This window comes from Varroa jacobsoni, unplaced genomic scaffold (genome assembly GCF_002532875.2).
Source record: "Varroa jacobsoni isolate VJ856 unplaced genomic scaffold, vjacob_1.0 contig00794, whole genome shotgun sequence".
NCBI classification, from domain to species: domain Eukaryota; kingdom Metazoa; phylum Arthropoda; class Arachnida; order Mesostigmata; family Varroidae; genus Varroa; species Varroa jacobsoni.
The window spans coordinates 2,105-24,022 of NW_019214526.1; the positions used below are offsets into that span (position 1 = coordinate 2,105).

The 21,918-nt window shown below is 40.2% G+C and overlaps 2 protein-coding genes and 1 long non-coding RNA gene across 6 annotated transcripts in view; all 3 read left to right on the top strand.

Annotated features, from left to right (window-relative positions):
• The first annotated feature begins 819 nt into the window (after positions 1 to 819).
• Positions 820 to 6,212, top strand: LOC111271609 (growth hormone-inducible transmembrane protein). Of its 3 annotated transcripts, none has more exons than XM_086972972.1 (6): positions 820 to 840; positions 2,356 to 2,611; positions 3,157 to 3,410; positions 3,803 to 4,038; positions 4,496 to 4,679; positions 5,352 to 6,212. In XM_086972972.1, exons 2-6 carry the CDS (start codon positions 2,401 to 2,403, stop codon positions 5,493 to 5,495), a joined length of 1,029 nt encoding a protein of 342 aa, XP_086829098.1. In that variant the 5' UTR covers positions 820 to 840; positions 2,356 to 2,400; the 3' UTR covers positions 5,496 to 6,212. The 3 variants fall into 3 exon arrangements, with proteins under 3 accessions (XP_086829098.1, XP_022708270.1, XP_022708272.1); XM_022852535.2 differs by having other exon boundaries at positions 837 to 931; XM_022852537.2 differs by lacking the exon at positions 820 to 840 and adding an exon at positions 1,539 to 1,664.
• Positions 6,213 to 7,541: 1,329 nt separating this feature from the next.
• The window catches only part of LOC111271611 (pyridoxal phosphate homeostasis protein), an 84,728-nt gene continuing 70,351 nt past the window's right edge, over positions 7,542 to 21,918 (top strand). The window contains exon 1 of one of the 2 annotated variants that reach the window (XM_022852540.2): positions 7,542 to 8,145. In XM_022852540.2, the coding sequence (XP_022708275.1) occupies positions 8,032 to 8,145 (114 nt within the window). In that variant the 5' untranslated portion in view covers positions 7,542 to 8,031. The remainder of the gene's footprint in view (positions 8,146 to 21,918) is intronic. The other variant, XM_022852541.2, reaches the window with a different exon arrangement.
• On the top strand, positions 17,956 to 21,272 carry LOC111271615 (uncharacterized). The gene is made up of 2 exons (XR_002686970.2): positions 17,956 to 20,340; positions 20,477 to 21,272. It is a non-coding gene; the product is annotated as an uncharacterized LOC111271615 (long non-coding RNA).

Sequence of the window (21,918 nt, forward strand, 5' to 3'; positions counted from 1 at the left end):
CATAATTACTAGTGAAGTCGTCGGATGCAAACCGGCTCGGAACGGATGCTATTGTTTTGGTTATGTTCGTGTATAAATGACTAAGTAGTTTGAAACGATGATCCAAGGTGCGACTAATGCGTGGCTTTGTCCTGTATTCGTTTCGTTAATCTTCATCGACACCCAAGATTCAAAAAATGCGGAAAAAGCCTATTTTTAAGCTGTTGGCATCAAACAAATTCTTTTATATAGACATACAAAAACTTGACAATCACTTTGGGGCATTTTTGACTTTGCTGGGCACGCTAACCTATTTTTTTTTATATAATTTAATTAGTACAACATGTGCTAATTAAGTTATATAAAAAAAAGTTGTATACTTATACCAATGATGCCCGATCGAAATGATCGATTCTTTTAGAAGGTGTTATTTTTATAATTAACTTAGATTTTCGACAGTGTCAAGCTTACCGTGCGATACCGTTTAGATATATAAAGTTCTAAAGAAAGAACTGTAAACGACAGAATTGACTGTGGTAGTGGTAGAATAGCCGAACAATTAAATCGCATCCTTTCCTCTAGCAAGGAACAGATAGCCGAATGCGCCAGACAAGAACTATGACCCAGGTAGTACAATTATTGGACACTGGTGGTAATATTACTAGAATGGTTATCGAGAATGTGGTGGATTCTTGGATTGCGTCGATATCCGAAATGTTTCATAAGAAAGCTCAAATGTAGACCTTTCTTGTCCTATCGAGTTATATTTGCTCTAACCGCTGCACTCGCCCGTACCATCAAACCTTTCTCAATGTCAACAACAATGCATCCATTCAGTATTTGTTATGAAGGAGCTCGCTGGTAAGTGAAATCTCATACAGTTTCTGGTCCCAGCCGCTGTTGAGTCAAGTTCTCTAGCTCTGAGTGATTTTTTACGAAGTGAAATTGAATTGTAAGTATTCCTACCAGGCTAGACATGTTAGCATTCAGTGAAATCTTTTTGTCGACTCGGATTGACCTGGATGTTGTCGAATTAGCGTTGACTGAACTTCAAATGGTTTCAATAATTGCGTCATGCGTATGGCCTGCATTTCATAGAAAAGTAGGATCAATTTATGACAAGTACTAAGGCTCTGATTGGCTTTCGTTGTGTGGTGACGTTGAAATTGGCACCTAAGGACTAAGGTGTCATGTTCATGACATTGTCGAATTTGTAGACAGGACATATAAAAAGAAATGCTCAGCGACGTCAAAAAAAGAAAACGATTCGAGTAAAGTAGGCCCAGGCAGTTTTAGGCTGAACCGGTCCGTGCTGGTTTACACGAGAGCCATCTCCTTACTCTGTTTATGCAAGTTGATAGTTTTATATACAGGATATAATAGTCGAGTGTAGTTTGAAGATGACTGTTAAGGTTAATCGTTACTCATTAGAGGCAAGAGCGCAAGGTCGAACTAACCAGAAATTTTACCACTACCTAGTACAGCCAACTCTTTAGATAAAGATAACCGTTATTAGCGGCTATCTGTTTTCTAGAGTTATGCTACTGCTACTATGTACCGTCGCATAAATCGGCCAGTGATATCGGCAGTTTTTATTTTCGGCCGTGGGGATTAGCCTAAGTTAAAGAGTACTTTAGATGGCTTGAGTGCTATTGTGAATCGAATTAATTATATCTAGTTAAGAGGTAGTTTATATACCGACGCTCTATACAATATTATAGTGATACAAATGGAGTGTGGTCTGATTGAAAGTGTTAAGCCTGTGCCTCAATTATCTTGCGGTGTAGTGTATGCAAGCGTAGATGAAAATTCGCTCAGGGACTCCGAAGAACCTTCAGCTCAAAGATGCTGCACGAAGAGACCTGAAATTTCCTATTCTTCACAGTAATGTTTAGGGCACCCATAACCGAATCTGTTTTCTTTACAGAATGCATTTTCCTGTGCACGGTATATAGTATCTGAACAGCCATACACAGAAGACAGCGGTACAGTGTCCACAATAAACTGTCCATTTGTTCATTTTACCATGTCTACGTAAACGTTGGAACTCCTACTATGATCTCTATTGCAACGAAGAGTTCAATCTTCCTATTTAGACTCGCTCATCGAAACGATAGACATACGTAAAAAGGCGCATACTCGTTCTACTTTAGTCCAATCAAGGAGAAGCTTTTTGAAATACCGTCCTATAATCTCAAAAACCTTTGAAGTTAACTAGCGAATCATACGCTGATTCTATATGTTTAAAACCCCTTCTTTAATTCTATAGTGTCCGCGAGGCGTTATTTCGCAAGTAAAGTAAGATAGCTATATGGCATTTTTCAGCATTAATGGGTTTCCTATTTGTACTTTTTTTTTCTTTCGTATCAAACCAAGGTTCATTAAACCTGATCACTCTTTGCGCCCGTTGAGCTACAAAATATGCTATCGGCATCACGACTCGCCGTATCGGCGCTCTGCCGCCAGGCGGTGCGGATTTCACCGAAAACAGCTGGCCTGCTCAGGACACCGCAGGCACAGGGTCACCCGATGAGGCAGTTCATGCAGCAGCAGCGCACCAACCGCCTCGAGAAGATTATCGAGCGTCGTAAGACCCTCAAGGAAATGGCCATGTCACCTGCTACGGACGCACGTCAGTGCTTATAATATACGCATAGTGTATAGTTAAAGAGAATGCTACCATGTTAATAATTATTGATGTGTAATTATGACTATTCATATAGCCTAAATAGAGAGATTGCACAATTATTTTTAGCAGACGCTGCTGGTATCATGAAATGCTGTATAAGAAAAAGGCTGACGGTGTATTGCAGAGCTACTTATTTTTGTAGACATAGACACATTATGGCCATTTAATTTACAGAAGATTCAATTAACACCGGATTCACAATTTTATGCTATAAAATTGTATATTACGCCACAGGTGTGACTAAATTAAGAGATAGCAACGCATGATCCATGCAATTATCGTATTATTAACTTCTGTAGCATAGTTCTGACAGCAAATATTATTTTTCTTTTATGTGCCCTTCATTTCATGGCAGTCTTCAGTGTCCAGTCGCTTGTTGTGCTGTTCGAGCCAATTTAATTAATATAAAATTTAGCAGAGCGCACTTGGCTTTTCCTGCTTAACCGATATTAAACTACCTCTTTTGTGCGTTGCTTGTCAACCGTTAGCGTTCAACGCAGGCAAAGGGCTGCTTGCTGGCGCATCTCTCGTCGGGCTGGGCGCTCTAGTGTACTACGGCGCAGGAATGTCGAATGGCGTGGGAGCCATAGATAAGGCGTACGTCTGGCCTCAGTACGTAAGAGATCGCGTACGCGACACTTACATGTATTTTGGCGGAAGTCTTGTTGTAACAGCGGCTTCGGCGGCGATGGTTCTCCGCAGCCCGGCCATGCTTCGTTTGATGACTCGCAACTCGTTTCTAGTGAGCACGAACCTTCAACACCACTTTTCTATTATATTCTTAAAAATATTCTTTGAAACAGGCTTATTCATGCATTTACTATACAAATAAAGAGTAAATGAACACGAAGTATCTCATTTTACTATTATATGTAACATACATATATTAAAGATAGAAAATATCTAGCAGTATTTATAAATAAATGTAAATATTTAGAAATTATAAATATTCGTAAACATTTAGTAGAAAAACATCCTTTTTTAAGGGATTATAGATTATTACTGGTTCGGCTCAAATCCTCGTCTTCTGTTATCTATTAGAATACTTCGAAACGATTTAGAACTTAGAGACATGGCGTTCACAAAACTTTACATAAATATAGCAGAATAGCATAATTTTTTTTATTGTTACAGGCGTTAGCAGGCACATTAGCTGCGATGGTTGGCTCCTCAATGGTGGTACATGGAATCCGATATAAGCCCGGTTTCGGCGCCAAGCAGTTGGCCTGGATGGGCCACTGCGGTGTCATCGGTGCTGTTATTGCACCATTATATCTTTTGGGCGGCCCACTTGTGTTGCGTGCTGCTGTCATGACCGCCGGCGTTCTTGGTGGCCTCTCAACGGTCGCCGCCTGCGCACCATCTGACAAGTTAGTTGAACTCTTAACAAAAGCGAAGTGTATCGTGATGAAGTATATGGTGTTCCTTAAAATCACGGTTCTTGGCGAGATGCTAAATTTAACCGTTAAGTCACAAATGAAAAAATCTTCCGCCAAAGTACGACTTATCCAAGTCTATAGCCAACTTAGTTGGATAGACGTTAAGCAAGTTACAACGAATGTTGAACTAAGTTGCAACTAGGTAAAAGAAAAACACAAATTATCTTAATTATTTGTGTGACCATGTGGCTCCGTGACATTTATTTAGACTTTCACCTAAATTTACTCATGATTGTATTTCATTTCAGTTCCCTAAGTCCAAGCGAGCTAGTTTGGTCATCGTTATATAATAGTAGCTGGTTTAATTCTGTCGACAGAAGCCAAAATATGAAATATTGTTATTAGTCTTATATTACTGATGGACGACTTGTGTGTGGAATGAATGTAGGTTTCTCTTAATGGGTGCTCCTTTGGGAATCTGCTTTGGAGTAGTGTTTGCCTCTTCTATGGGCACATTCTTCCTGCCTCCAACGACCGCTCTTGGCGCTGGCCTCTATTCAATCAGCCTCTATGGTGGCCTGGTATTGTTCTCGCTCTTCTTGTTGCACGACACACAGAGGATAATCAAAAAGGTGGGTCTAGAATTAGATCAATAATTCAGTTATCATTTGTGCACTGGATTGTTGAGGATGATCAACAAATTTAAATTGAGGTATTTTTTACCAATGATGCGCAGTTAAGGTTTTGAATGAATGTCATACGGTCATATTATTTATTCCGCGGCAGATTCAGTTTTTACTCCCTATAGATTAAGTCACCTTGAGTTGAAACGTCAGGTATCGTTCCGGGGCGTTCGCAGGTTTATATATAGCAGTGTCAAACACGATATGGAATGCTATAAGTCATGTCTTTTTTTTTTTCTCTAACAGATCTACGAAACAGCATGGTATAAACATGACATAATATCCATTTTGCCAATGCTGAAATTTTAACTAGAGATGGCATTTAGAACACCATGGCAACGCACTCAAAGATATGCGCATTGGCCGTTTACACCACGCTGCTCCAGGCATGGTTCTATTTGTGTCGCTATAAACTTACTTTATTGTGCCCTACCATGCTGCCTGTTGCTATAGAAATCTTTAGCGCTACTTATTACGTAAAACAAAACACCATTTGTTTCCGATGGTGCTCGTCACTATCATTTGACCTAGGCATATATAATCAATTGATTGTTCACACTTCCGCTTTTTTAAATGTTTTAATATTTTTTTTTCCTTTATCTGCTTTTATTCTTTTCTTAGGCCGAAACCCATCCTCCGCCGTATTACGGAGGAGTCGTTCCCTACGACCCAGTGAACTCTTCGATGTCCATCTACATGGATACAATCAACATCTTCATCCGGATTCTTATGATTTTAGCGGGCGGCGGCAACCGCAAAAAGTAGAACAACACCAAACATATTTTTTTGATCAGCTAGTGATCGGCGAAGCAAATGGACGGGTTAGATGTCGCAGCGGAAGGGTGATAAAGGCGTTCGGAAAGGAAACAAATGCACCTACAATTTTGATGTCAACCCGTTTAACATCATCACCAGAAACAGCAGACTCCGATAGTGAAAATTGTTTCTAATAATTAGAGAGAAATACAAGATGAAAGCGATTTAGTTGGTTTTTTGTTAATGAAATGCAGATGAGCGGAGAGGAGGTATCTGCTAGAGTACAGCATTAAAAAGTCAAATCACGGTAGATGATGAGTACAGAGAATGTTCATTACGTATAAATCCTTTGTTTTAATTTTCTTAGAGGTTTGCTTTTTATTCGTTTGGCCAGTTATTTTTGGCGATATGTAGATGTTTAAATGTTCGAAGAAACCATATGAGCATTTTGATTGAAAATCTGGGATATCTACAAAGCAATATGGCTTAAATTAGGTGGAGCCTCGATTTTTGATTTAGGATATCGCGTATCGTTTACTCGTAGGAAGACATGTATGCAGAAGGCAGAGCAAGACTTGTCAGACGAGTTAGAGAAAAGTTAAGTGAACGGAAGTCATGGCATCTTGAGCAGCGCTGCCGCTGTTGCCGAGCGGTAAAGAATAGATACCAACAGCGATGATATTTTAAAAATAAAGCTAAATGCTAATAAACGTGTTGTATCTAGGATAGGGGTGTTATTTTTCGATAATGCCGATATGTACGTATATGCATGCTTGTAGTAACACGTTGTTTATTACAGCAATACAATGACACGTCACGTATTATCTATTATGAATTATCACCTGAGAAATGATAGGGAGATCGCTGGGTGATGGGGTCTTAATAATTACCTTGGGTTGTTGTTTTCGTACCTATACTGAGATCCTTTTTAAAAAATATTCATTCGAGCTTTATTACAAATCGCGTGGGCTCTTTTTCTGGGCGAAGGCTTATAATTGTCGGAGTCCATTGATGAATTGAAGTCAGCCTTCAGTGCACTTCTAATCACAGCATTGCTAGTTTTTGATTGCTCGTTTATGATACACCGCTCGAACTCTTCTATGCGCAAATAAATGTATCTAATCGATGAAAGGTATTACCTTCCGATTATGTTTTATGGAATGTCTCAACAGAAATATTTAGAGAGCTGACGTCTTTGCATCAAATAGAAATACCATGGGCGAATTCAAAGCTGTATATCTTGATAATGAGGACGTAAGCTTTCTTATCAAACAGTGAAAAATTCTTTCAACAATAGATAAGTGTACTTGTTTCATGCATAGATACACGTTTTTAATTTAGTATTGTACTGCTACATAGTTTGACTTGTTGAAAGAAGCGAACATTAGTCTCTAGGATTTTTCAATACAGCGATAGCTTCAATAATTTTATATCATACAATTTATAGTATTATTACTTAAAACGACCGCATGTCATTTTGTAGCAATGAATACACATCACTTTGAATTCACTTGCCATCTAATACGTAGAAAAGTTTTTAAGCATTGATTACGCATCACCTTACTGTTGAACCTATCTAGTGTGAATATGGCAATTGCACAACAAATAATATGATCTGTTTATATTATCCATATCTTAGCATATCTCTAGATACGTACATCTGAAATAAGTTAGTTTAACATGCTTTTCTACACCAACTTGAGCTATATCTGGCGTTAGCAAAGAGACTATTAGACATTAACAAATATGGAAGTATCTCCGCCAAGTCCGATTATTATATATGCAAAAAATAACTTTTTTCATTCACACAGGTTGTGTAGTATGTGTAGTTGGCGGGATTACAACGGCTAATTTCCGCCTATTTCGTATTTTGTTAGCCCTTCGCGTATCGTTCTGGTCCTACTTGTGCAATTACCCGCAAATTTTGTTTGTTCCGTGATGCAGAATGACCAACTTGAACAGCTTGTTCCCTCGTTGGATTCAACGCTGCCTTCTTTCGCGGTTCTCTGCAGGACTAACCCAGAACAGCGCGCTTTAATCTGCGGGTATGCCCTTTTCTACTTGTCGTCGCGACGGAGGTCACAATTTCAAACAAAGGCGTCCTTTTCTATCGGCGCATTAACTAACGTTTATTATTGGTAACACAATAAAAAAAAACTCCGCTTTCTCTAGGTTGCTGGATAGAATAAGCTTTATCGTGAAAGGCTGTGCTCGCCGGCATTTCTAAGTATCTTGTGATCTATCTGTGCGTTGCTAATTATTATTGCATCTATAAGGTGTGCATATGAGTGTGTAATGAAACATTGGAAATTTCTTTTATCCCTGTAGTTTTTGGTGTAAAAACAGCTTCTTCTCGCAAGTCACCAAAAAGCGCAGTGTTGGATACATTAAGAAGCGTATCTAAATGATTTGTCATTAGGCCAACAGATTGTTGAAACAGAAAGATCGACTGCCAGGTTTGCCTTTTGTCAAGCAACAGCGTTGCATTTTTGTGGCCGAGCAACCGAAGTGTTTGCTCATTGCCATTTGTCTCGGAAGCGTTGAGATGGAAAACCACATTGCTACCAACTTTCGCCTCGTGTCCGAGCGTGTGGCAAACGCAGCGAGACTTCAGCCGCAAACTGTCAGGCTCGTCGCGGTATCTAAAACCAAGTCGAAGGTTCGTTGCTACATTTTTTTCGCTTTTTGTTGCTGGACCACATTCTCACCCAAAAAAAGTGTCCTACACAATGTAATACTAGGAAGTTTATATAAAAAGAGCAGCTGAATAAACATAAATTAGAAATAATGTTGCTACGACGAAACAATGTCGCCCTTATTATAGCATTTCTCTTTAATACAAATCTGGCATGGACGATTGCTTGCTAGAAAAGCTTTATTATGGCAACAATATTTTTGCTGTATGAAAAATATAAACCTACACTGTACGTTTACTGTGAAATTCGCCAATCTGGTCGAATGTACGTCGTCACTGGTAAATAACTAAAGATACAATTTGTGGATTTGTAACTAATTAGGTTAATGAAAGTTCCCATTAAACTTAAAGACATGTCAGCACTATTATGGAGGTGTTTTTGTGTTTTTTCATCCAAATATAGGTTTTCTATCGGCTTGTATAAGATCTGAACCGTGTTATGTGAGGTGCCATCTTTTAATATATTACTATTTTCTATTTTTTCATCGTTTCCAATTCGTAAACAACTGGTGCTGTCCTGGCCGAGCACCTGCTTATTAACTGCGACAGTCTTTTATTGAATTGATGATATCTCTTGTCCGTATAAAAACTTCTATGAACGAAAACGATTTACTTTATAATTAGACACGAACAAAGAAAACTTCCTATAAGTAACTGAAATCTCTTCAGTATCCCGGAGCTTTGGCATCCATGAAACCGCGAAGAAAAGACTATATATTCTACCATCAGTTCCAGTTGAAGCCATTGATTGTAAAAAGGCAGGATTTATAGTCATTTACTAGCAACTACTATTGCATAATAACCTATTGAAGTTTTACAGAACTGTAATCGAATTTCAAGCAATCACATTGCAGCAAGGGTCTATGTGCAACATAGTGGTGTTGATCGCAGTGCTAAATTATTTCCTTTTCTGTAAACTATTAGAACTTGATATGGTTTATTTTAAATAATGAGACAATAATAATAATAAACACTCTGCTAATTATGAAGTTAATCGCCTTTATTAGAAAGGAAATCTTCTTATGTCAACATACAACGCTTTTCACTGTCCCATTAGCCTCGGAAGCACCTTTGAGTAGTTCATATATGGGGCACAGTTTCTAAGCTGTAAGCCGTACAAGTCGAGCACAATGTTGGAACATCCCATAATTACGCCGTCATCAACACCGACATTTTATTTGTTAACTAATTTACCTCTTTTCCCTTTATATATGGATGTAACTCAAAAAAGATAGTCAGTGACGATTCACGAGTACGAGATCGTGATTTTGAAGCAGCGGTATTTTTTAAAAATATGCATTCTATATAATAGTGAATTAAACTGAGTTGGGTAAAGCGCCATCATGTCGATTTTTAGTAACTTTAACGGACACAAGTTTAATGTCTCTGAAACTGATATTTGGACTAGCAATTGCAATTGTGTTAAACGCGTACACTCTTCTATTTGATTCGTTTACTAAATTATTATAGTAGAAGTAAAATGGCGATGTACGCTGTTACTGGGCGGTCCCGAAACTCTTCCCGTGGAAAGTAATAGGACTGGCAGATGTGCACGAATACGTTTTCGTTCGTGTTAGCCAAGATCATCCAAATAGAGATTTACGGTATCCTACTATCGGTGTCGCTGTAGAATGTGACCGACCTAACCTGAAGAGGTTATCGTGTTTCCACGTCGATTTGTTGAAGGGGAGAGTATTGCCACCATAAGGCAATAGCTTCATGATGTCTCATAATTTTTTATGAGTATTTCGCCTTGAAGAAAAGCAGTTGCGTATAGTTACACCGAAATGAACTAGTTCCAATTTTCGATTGTAAGGTACTTAGTTTGTTTGATACTCTATGACCCAAGGGTAAGACATTGGCTTTAGAGCTAATACTAAAGGTGTTAGACCTTGTTGACATGACACAGATACTAACAAGATTCGTTTTTACAACAAAATCCGGATATTGCCGAAAAGAGAACAAGCTCAATACAACTGGTTTCCGAGATCGGTCAAGTGGCAGAAAAAAAGCTTCTTAATTTTCAGATTTCTACAAGAGGAAATAAACATTAGAGCCGATGATATGATCGGTTTCACGTTAATAAAATACATATGCATCGTTCAATTCTATGAACTTCTGGTTGGTGTGTACTGTACGTTCCGTTAATTGTTTGGATTCATAAGAAGTTTGCAGGATCGGTGGGCTAGTCTATAGGCTTAAAAAATACAAAATGTCAAATCGTAACTATCGTTCATTTCAAATCTTCCTGCTCACATTCATGTATGCTGGTATCCCGCTCAATTGCACGCGTAAGGCACAGAATTACCGGTCTGCGATTTGATCCTCCGCCCCGTACAGCCGGAGATATCTGAACATCTGGACGAGACTATAGTGAAACTTAAGTCCTGTGTGTTTCAAGTATACAAATAAGCTGTACTGTAATATAAACTCAGCTTTTGGGAGCATGATTGCTGATCTATACGTTTGGATAAAATCGAATGGCACCGTTGAATCGGGATGGCGGTAAGAACGTATCAAGTTCAAACAGAGCATTCTTATGTGAGCTCAAACAACTAACGTACTGCATTGTTACATGCAGCACAATGTACCGTTACAGCTCGGAATGGATTATACCTATCCATTTACACATCTAAAAAGAGAACCGAAATTGGTTCTTTGTTTTGGTGTGAAAATACAGACGCAAATAACAAGTCGATAATCGAGATATTGCTTTTAAACAGCTTATGACATTCGTATTAGTGGTTATTATGGCAGTCCTTATTTGCTGATTCCACAGAGTACGAATGGATTCAATCTTGCTTAGTTCACCCATTTATCTTATCGAACGCTGACGTCTTTCTGGAGCCTTCAGTATTGTGCCCATGTAAAGTGCTCGTCAGCCATTCACTTGGTCGTTGCCATTTTGGTAGCTGTTAAAATTTACAATGTTCATAATTTAATATCGTTTAATTGGTGCAATCGGTTAAGACCAGTATCGCAAATGACCTCTCCAACCAAATACTTTCAACACAGTTATGCCGTTGTATTTTGCCAGGGTTGTTGAGTTCGTTCGGCTTTTTAGCTTACGCTTGTGGCATATTGAATCACTCCGGACCTAAGCCGTTAGGTGTTATTATGGGGCGTCATCCAGAAAAAGGCTCACGGCATAATTGGGCCCAGTTCAGAGTTCTGTCGAAACTTGTTTGGGCTTTTCTCAGCAGGTTAATCAACCAGCACGATCGTAATGTAGCATAATAACCATTGGCCAACTTCGAAATACGAGCCAGAAGTAGCTGCAAGGTTATGGTTGTCATGGCAATGCACTCAAAGAGATACGCACTAGCCGGTCAGACGGCGTAGGCTCATGTAGTCTATTGCTTTGCCAAACCACTCCACAGAGCGAAGTTACTTCGCCGACCCTGGGTACCCGGCTTGGTAGGCAAAGCTGCTATCGCTTGCACTAGGGACAATTGCGGAACAATCTATTTCTTATCTAGATCACTTTTCGTTATGTTTTGGATGGCGGTCGCTTGATTTTTCTTGCTCTTGCAGCTCTAATTTTTTCGCACGCGGTTTTACTGGATTGGCTCGCCGGCCCACTCATAAATTCGACATTTAGCGAGCGGCACTTATTGACCGCCATATTGGCAACTTTGAACGCACTAACAAGGCCACGCCAACTGTGGCCATTATGGAGTTGTTTGTGTTGCCTATCCAATAACGTCGCACTTTTCTTGGATTTCATTGGCTTCGTTTATGCTTTCATTGTTAAATGGCAAAGAGAGCAGATGTTTGCTCGTTGTGAAATTTTTAATTTACACAAACAGGGCTGCACAGCCTGATCTGGAGTGAATAGTGGCCAGTGCCCGCATGGCTGTAGTCTGGTTGTTTGTCCATCATCATTCAGGGTGGCCATTATGCTATGGCTTTGGGTCAAAAAAAAATCAATAAAATACCCAGGTCCGGTCGGCTAAAAGTCGACACGTAACGTGGCTTGTGGTTCCGTATTCGCGTGCCCGCTTGCTCTTCATAGAAGAAATAAATTTCAAGGTATCACAAGAAAATGGGCCTGAACTTCGAGAGAACAGGCCATTGGTCCTATACCCCGACAATGCGCCGCTTGACTGACTGTTAATTGTACGGTGTTTCGCTGTAGAATAACTCGACATCTGTGTTGCCTTTGTTTTGCGGTATATCTGATTTTTTTCTTTGCAGAGCTCAAAAGACGCTTGAAATTTAAGAAGAAAGCTGCATTGAAACGGCTGAGCGAATTAAGTTTTCTACTGAATTTAGAACAACTTAGAAATTTTTCCACTGAGTCCGGCGGGTACTAAGGGGGGAGAATTGCGGCCTAAATATTTGAGGCGTACACGATTCGTACAAAGCCCAATTTGCCCAGTAATATTACGGATTACTTTTATTATTGCTACTGATAATACCACTGATTGCGAGGGCTGCTCCTTTTTGTTCTTGTCGGCTATGGTGGCATTTTAATTTGCACGCAAGGCAGTGTCTTTTGCTACAGGAACTTAGTGTGTGGGCTCAACTGTATTCCATGAGCATTTCCGTAAAATACAATGAAACTTTCGTATGCAGTATTTACTACTAAAACGAATTTGATTTCAATAATATTAAATGCCATGTGATAAAAATGTAAATATGCGATTGAACACGTTGAAATATCATATTAGAATTAGTGACACCACAATCGACGGTAGATGCTGTAATTGCAACTGCCTGCACCGTTCCTACATCATGAGTGTATGCTATGACACAGGTGCATAAGTACCTCAACTGCGTAGTTTTTGCCAATCTGAAACGTAGTTATACGTCGTGTAGGGCGACCCATTTCGTTCTGCTATGAAGAACGAAGCTCTTTCAAATAGCGCCAATTCGTGCGCACTCGATAATGTCCCACTAATGATTTACAGACCACCATATTTATTCTAATGGCATTAGATTCCTTGGCATTTTTTTTTAACAGTTCACGAGTCCCTGCAACCTATACTCGACGAGCTGGAAACGTTGCGTGCCGTTTCTGCTGTGAGCACGGGCCTAGCCATCCTGCCACTTGAAAAAGCCAGAAATAGAAGGTTAGTTAGCCCATTGTTATCTTGGTAACCTCTCACAACTATAGAACGGAAATCTTCTTTCCCTTTTTGCACAGTAGAACGTTCGAGTCGAGTACCGACAAATATTTGCTTTAATAGCACGAATATTTTCATTGGGAAAAACAGAGTCCTGCCGAGTATAACGGCTTACAGAGAGAGCACTTCCCATGATACACGTATAATAAGATGGCGCATTTAAGCTTCCCTAGTACAGTGGTAGCGCGACAATATCAGCAATCTAGCTGCTTCGTTTTGCCAAAAGGAGCCGCGGACACGATTGGCAGTATAAATTGCTGCTATATAAATCAACAACTGCAACTATATAACAACATGAATAATGGACTGGTAAGTCCAGATGTTTCACTCCCGCGTTAAACAGCCCTTTTCTTCACGCCCTTACACTTTTGCATACACCTGGTAATGACCTCCTCTTGGAATATCGCCGTAAACGATCCCCTCGAAGAACACACATCTTGAGAGGTGTAGCGCGTGGGGTGCGACGCTGTTGTGACAGCTGCTGCTGCCGCGACCACTGTTATTACCATTTCGTACAACTACAATTCAGGAACATCTAACACGTGCATTTGGCTGAAGCACCAAATCATAACGTACATGCGGTAGAGATGAAATCGGTAATAAACGATTATGGTTCAGTTAGCGCAACTGCCATTGCTTTCAGTTCGATTGCGGCGGCTCTTAATGCCGCTGCAACGAGTACGATGTGACGAAAACAAGTATTTCTCATGTATGACGGGGCTGGTTTTCTGCAGAATGCTTCTGCCGATAACGAAATATGCTGACATCTTGTAATTATATTGTCAATAGATGTGTTACTTTTGATAGCTAAGTATAAGGCCGTTTATACGAATAAATTTATGACTTTTATTTGCGTTCGTTGTCATGCAGGGCAGACGATTGCATTTTAGATCCGCTCTTCTTCGGCTGTGGAAATAACGTCGCTGCCCATTGATTTGGCTAACTCTGTCCAAATCTGCCAGCACATCTTTGTGGATAGGCCGGTTATATCCAATGCAATTGAATTACCTAGATATGATCTAATATATCAAGATAAACATCATTAACCTGCCAGCGGACCTGACACAAAAGGTGCGTTAGAAAAAAAACTATCGAGTTAATGAAGGAAATAATTTATTTTAGTTTAAATTTTCAAAGAGCAAATTTCTGGGGTCGGACTCGCAGTTGTTTATCTCACTGCGGAGATCTGAGGAAGGTGTTTTCGAACGCGTAATTAAACGTTCGCAGAGCGATGCCCTTTCAATCTGTTTGTAGATTACCCTCAGAAAAAATTGCCTGGCTGATTGATCACTGCACGAACGTAGATTACCTTGACTTGGAGTTGTGTACATAATATTTTTTTTTTGCATAATACTATTTTTTCGGATGAAACATTCACTTCAACTAGGTACACCTACAAGGCTAGCAACAACTTCGCTTGTGTAATAAAAGGTCTTTTTATCATAAAGCATATTGAAACCATGAGTGCACTGACCATTATTGACGATTGTTATTATCACTCCATACCTGACTCATTGACTCATGAAATACGAAATCAATAACACTTACAATAACGGGTACGCTACCGACTCGGGCTGCGTACGCTGTGGTCATGGGTATTTGCGTCTGATCAATCCGTCCTGTATGTTGTAAAGAGTACATCTCGTTGTGATGACGCAAAAACGGCTTTGAATAAACGGCCGAATAACGAAAAAAATATCACCTCGCTAATAATTGTGATAGTAACAAGAATAACGTATTTTCGTTTGACTTTTCGCCTTTTATTGCCAACAAGCTTTGGTCGCCTAAGCGTATTTTGCGTGTGCGTGTTTGCCACATTGCATTAACTTATCATTGCCTTATTCCTTCAATACTTTCGGTAGTGGATAAAGCGCAGCAATTACAGGAGTAGTCGGAGTGGCACTTTCCTTTTTTCCGTTTAGCCAGTGTAGTGCCATATATACAAAATATATGAGCACAGCAACTTATTAAAAGCTGCTCCCGTCCGACTTCTCGCCCATCTATTTTTCGTTGGCGCTGCTTTGTCATTCTCGATAACATAACATAACGTAACCAGCTATAGCGTAGTAGTTTATAGATAATACGACGTCGTAACCGACGACATTTCGCGCCTCCCTCAACCTCACCAAGGATGCAACATAACGATAGCTCTCGTCGGCCGTTTCGGCCAGTCGTCATCATCCTACGACTACGGCCATAGCTCTAGCCCCAGCGCCGTCGAACTGCTGCGTCGGAAAGCGGGTAGATTGACTGGGTGTCTTCAGAGCGCCGATGGCCGCACTGCGCAACGCCGTAATGCAAGGCAACGGATGATTCTTGCCACAGACGGTGACGGAGGGGGCTGATGGCGGTTATCTTTTGCTTACGGCATTTGCGCATACCGGTTAGTGGTCAGTAGTGGCGTAGTGATCCCGCGGCGAAGGGGAATAGATAGCTAGCTGTTTTGTTGTATCGACCTATCTGACAATCGAACCACTTTGCTGAAATCATCATCGGCATCGAAACAACTGTTGCGCTGATTAAAGGCTGCTTGATGCGGAAAGCTTTTGCAGGATTAGCCTGTGACGATAATATAACATTACATCATTGCTACAACATGTACATGAGACTACTTCGATCACCACATCACCACGAAGGTGGATGAATGTCTGTGTGAGAATTAGAGCACGAAATTATAGGCAAATAAAAGTCGAGCAAAACAAAAGCGCGAGAAAAAGTATGCCTAGCCAAACGAAAAGGCCTATGCGCTGCACGGAATCAAAGCTACTACGTGTGTACGAATAACATTTCATAATTACATTATATAGCTGTCATACACATTCAATAGTTTTTCCCAATTTTCCTACGGCAAATCTACTAACGAGCAATTAAAGCTGATTGTTTTTTTACGAGGTTTTAGACATTTTTCTTAGTTTCACGGTGTACATTTTGCTGAAATGACTGTAGCATAGGCACAAAGTGTCCTAAGGCGAATGTCCAAAACGGACAACATTTTAATATGCATCACTCTCGCCGTTCAATCAAACAGAGGAAACTATCGAAAAGTTCCTCGTTCCTAGATGATCACAGTAGAGTACAGGCAAAAAATAGAGAAAAAACCAAATCGACCGAGAAAAATGCTTGTCTTGAACTAAAAAGGTGTGTTAGATGGGATAGGTTGCAGACCCAGAGAAAAAGAAAGTTCGGGTCGTGATGCGAAAAGCTGCAGGACTTCCGATCTAATCTAAGTCCGCTAATGTGGGTGGCTGCAGCGAGGCACCCGCGTGTTCCCGTGTTCATATGCTTTTCTCCGCAAACCTTATTGAGTAAACGCGAAAAACCATTTCTATAATTCTGTATATTTTTATGGGAAGGCCTGGAGACAGGAAGCCCGCTGTGGGGCGGCAGCAGCGGTTGGACTAAGATACTAATGTGATTACTTACTATTCTAAATGGCATGATTTTAGCTGGCCGATGTTTGGGGCAGATCACTTTAGCGGCCGTACAGAGCGATAGGCAACAACGGAAATTTCACGTAAAAAGAAGCAAATTGTTACTATAACGCTGTTGCTAGCCAATATCGCAGCTCGTCGTGTGTTACAATGCGTGCCAGCTCTTACTATAGACGTAATACAATGGCTGAATTAAGAGTACGGCGGCCGTAGTGAAGTGACGGGTGTGTAAGAAGTCGATGCGACCAGAGTCAGATTGGACCGTTCGGTTGCATCAGAGTCGCAACAGACGTAATCAGCGACAACAAGAAAGCTAGTTTCCAAGAGACGAGCAAAATGTGTTAGAACGTCTACGAATTTCATACGCTTGTTGCTATTATATAACGCGACAGACTTATAGCTTCGTTGAGGAGAGAAAAACGGTCGTCTACAAGGACATAGATTTGGGTAATCGTACAGTTGCCCTGGCGAAAGGAAAATTTTGCGATACGCGATAAATAGCTGTGTTACTGGACACAGCCAAAAAGCGACGCAATACATAGGCCCTCCCTTCCGCGCTCCTAACGTCTTGACGTAATTTTACAATGTGACCTTTGTTATGGATCCAGTTGTTACGACGAGCTGCTGTCGGCTAGCTTGATTTAGATCACTAATATTCTATGGTTGCTGATTGACTAACTCTAACCGAATATGATGTTGTTGTTGTTGTTGTTCAACGGTAATCAACACAGTGGGGGCAAAGCACGTGTGTAAGCTGGAACCCGATGGACGATGACATCTCGCATATGTTGTGATCTAAAATTGAGGCTAGTAATAATAGTGACGATCATTCTTAATATCGATTAGATATAATGTAATCGGTGAAGATTTCTGTCGTTATGCCGATCAGATTAGCAGATTTCTGGCTATTGTTTGATGCGAAAATTTTGCTAAATGAGTGTTCAGCGAAAAACTGCTTCGTCTTTTCGATTCACTCATTTTACACAACAGGTGACTAGATACTAGTGATACATATAACTGTACTTGATCAGATAAACGACTTTGAACCCTGTGGTGTAAATGCAGAAAGGCTCAATTGCTCGGCAGAAGGCCATACCTGCACGTACGATACGATGCGTAGTAGTGAGGTAGAAGAAATCGTTCTTTCTGTTCCAGCCGATGCTATTCCTTAATCAGATTTGGGGGGTACTTGGACGTGTTGCGGTATTACGCTTCAGAGTTAGATAGTGGTCCAAGTGGCACGTAGATACATACATAGTGCTTGTGTCTGTCAGCGAACGCACTCACAAAAAGTACCTCGCTAGAGAGGTCAGATAGGCACCTAGCGCCTGGCTGAGCAAACTGCCATTGTTCAGACAACTGTTTTGTTAGACAAAAACATTCTCTCACACGCAAAAACCTATTGTAAAAATCTGTGTTCGGCGTCAGGTTGCTACCGACGTTCCACCTATGCCTTAAAGAATAAATTGCAATTGCTGCATTTAGGTTAACTTCTTATGGGTTTATCAGCTTTATCTGGCCCATTAAATGGAACAGTATTAATTCATCGATATAGTTCCGCTTAATTTTCTGGCTACGATCCCTTTTTTTTTTTTTTTTTTTTTACAGGTAACTGTTCCGTACTTAAGATCTTGTCAGATCTCCGTGAACTATTTAGCAGTTCTTGTAGAATTATTTCCGCTCGATGCCGCTTTTCTGTTGTAGATGTTTCGCATTCTGAGACCGCTCATTCTCATACTATAGCTGTACGATAATGTCTAAGTCGTTATTTTTAAATCCCTTCAGAAACACCTATTTTACTAACTGCGTAAATATTGTTCCTTGGCTCATGCGAATGAAAATTGTGTGTCTCTATACCGTGTTGGGCTGGATGCTAGGCGTTGTCCTATGAGAGGAGCCGATACGTATTGGCCATTTGTTCTGGCAAATCCCAGTTAAAATCCAATGAGTCCACAGTGATCTAAGTACCAACGATAGTTTCATCTAGCGCAGATCTCTACAACACTTCACAGAGATTGGAGGGTTATTTTTTATATAATTTTGCTATATCACTATACGTATATGCACTGTATTTTGCATATATGAAGATTTTTTCAAAGAAAGGACAACTCGGATGAACTATTGCTATCGCTTGCTGCCGACAAAGACAATGCGTTGTATTGGATGGGCAAACAAGTATTGACGATCCTCGAGCTGAAATTGAACCAAATATTCTTTATATTCAAAAATGATATTACAAAACTAAAAAACGCACTAGTTCAATCGACGACGTCCTGTCTTTTGCCCTGTCAACACCGTTAATCCTATCGATCCATGTAGAACTTCTATGGTTTTTGGACGAAAATTATGACAGGTGTTCTTTACATTTGTCCATTAAAACCGTAATAAAAAAACAGCGTGAATAGAGAGATTTCTACGGGGATGGAAGCGGATGATAGCCTGATGGTCCAAGGCGTATAGGCCAATTGTATTGAAGTTTCTCATGCAAATTCTCCTAATCTCTGCCGGGTCGCTTAAGATGTACGTGTTTTGAAATAATCATGGTAGAAGACGACGCACCTTCCGTTCACTAGTTCCGGTTCGTTCCTTCAATTGCTTGACAGTAAAAAGGCAAATCAAACACTTTAGCAGGTAGCAGCGGCGACGGCGGCGACGGCGGCGGCAGCAGCTCATAGCGCATGATTCCCTTCCATTGCCACAAACAACAGGCCACCTTTGTTGAGCCCAGGGTACGTTTCGTCACACATTGTGGAGCTTTCGTACGTTCTACCATAATCTTTTTCATAGATTATGTATGTGGCTCATTTTTCATCAGCCGTGACCGACCGCTTTCCAAACCAGTTTTTTTTTCTCGATTGGTTAAAAACTGTTCGGTAGTGGAGGTTTTGTTTAGCTACTTGGCGCCATTATGGCTATCGTGGCGTCGATATTGCTCAGCCTTCGCAAGAATTTCATCAACGGTTTTCGTAATTAATTGATTACCACGAGAAGTATCCTTCACTTCGGAATTTCCTGAACGAGAGCATTAGGGCAATTTTTACGTTGACGCTTCCGATTAACGCATTTTGATCATAAACAGCGCAAATATGCTTGTGGTTCTAGGCAGCATTTGGGTAAAATTATAAAGTTTAGTTAACTTCACTCATCTTCAATAATGTTAGAATCAAGGCATACCAACGTATTACCTAGAATATGTAACTTTCAAGCCGTCTAGTTAGCAAAAATATTTTTTGACCACTCAATATACGATCTCCTTTCTTCGATATCATTGTCTAATCGTTGCTATTAAAATTATCATAGCAACGACGTATGTTTAAAAATCGGGAAAATTTAGATGAAGTAGTAATCGTTGCCAGTTGAGCTCTACCGTTTTTCAACTTTCAACTTAATTTTTTCATCGAAGGAACTGCAGGACGACTGTACGTAGCAAAACATCATATACCTATTAAATACAACTAATACATCGTTTTTTCGTCGACATATAATTTTGTCTAGAGCTCATTAGATGTTGCGTGTTGAAATTGGTGTTCTGTCCATCGACAGCAGCTGGAACAGCAAACCTTGTCTTTACGAGGATCGAACCTAACGAACACAATTAGGTAAACGTCGTTCAACCTCTGACCTTTCATTACCGCTATTTGAATCGATATGCACAGATGAATTAGCCTGCACCGTAGCTTCCTGCTTACGTGACAACGCTTGCCATATGCGTTTTTGACCTTCCGTGTGTTATAGGAAGCAGCCCGTTCTGCTACAGCCACCCGTACTCTCAACAGCGGCAGCAGGATAACCACCGTCCTATTGCATGTCCTATTGCCCTCCTTGCTCTCTAGCGTTTCCTTTTTCTGCCAGAAAGGTCACCTATAGCAGAGTGGTGGGTGCATAGGAAGGTAGTCGCATCCATGATCAAGTCCGGTGACTCTGCTTGTCAATCTTCTATAAATTCACGGGAAACAGGAAATATCATCCAGTGCGTTATCTAGCTTCAACGAAACTAGTACAGTAGACGCCGTAAGGCATAGTTACCTTAGCAGTTCGCCGATGCTGCGGCTACCCTGTTATTGCTTTCAAGAAGAGAACGTTTAGTGCTTGCGTACATGCATGATACACGAAAGCGATGCCAAATCCGCAACCGAACGAGATCAGAGTGAACAGAGAATACTCTTTACGAGCTGTGACTGAAGACAGTAAAGTGTCGACAATGATTTCGTTGCTAGGAATGACATCGATATTATCGTGACTTGGCAATGGTAGCTTCCCCAGTTGGTCCTTAATGTCTACTCTAGAAGTTACATACCGCTACCCCGTCAACGTTGCTGGTAAAAATCGTTAAAATAGAGCAACACCTTCGTGACAATATGGAAATACATTTCTAGCGGACCTTGAAACCTATAAGGATAAAGCTGAATTTTCAAGTGGATCTGAGTAAACTTGTTATACGTGTACCACGTGTTTGAAAAGACGATTCTATAAACACACCTAACATATCACTATGTATTAAATCGATAAATAAAATAGCGACGATTTTGGACTTACCGTCTTACATTATTTCGGTTACTATTATATCCTGCTGCCGAAAGAACACCTTTGTTCAAAATGAATGTTCTAGTTTGTCTGTTATAAACTTTTTCTGTTCATTCGGTTTGCCCTTTAAAGATAATCAACTTGTTCCAGCAATGCGGCAACTCCGATATTTTATAAAGTAGACATTATGAAAAGGAACGTTACACTCAAATGGCAGTATATTTAAAGGTGGCAAAAACTACCTAAAACGAATTTATGATTCTAAAGAAAAAAAAAAAATAGCGAAATCTGTCGAGGAAAAGAGGAAAAACTTCAAGAAGTGGTAAAAAAAGTAACAAATACGCTCTACCTCTTATGTTTACTATCGATCCATAATTGTATAGTACAGTATTTTTTGGTGTGCACCATCGTTTAGCTATTTTTTTTTTAGCTCTTTATGTTTTTCCTAACAAATTTCGCTAATTTTTTTTTTTGAAACTGGGTTCGGTTCCGCTAAACTTCAAATTCCGATTTGATATCCTATTTTCTTCCTTAAATTTAGCGGCATATTTTCTGAGACGTCGAAATTATCAAACTGTGAAAATGGTTACATCCACTTTCAAATCCGAGGCGTTCTAAAAAAATTTGTGATATAGACAGGACCATAACAAAAG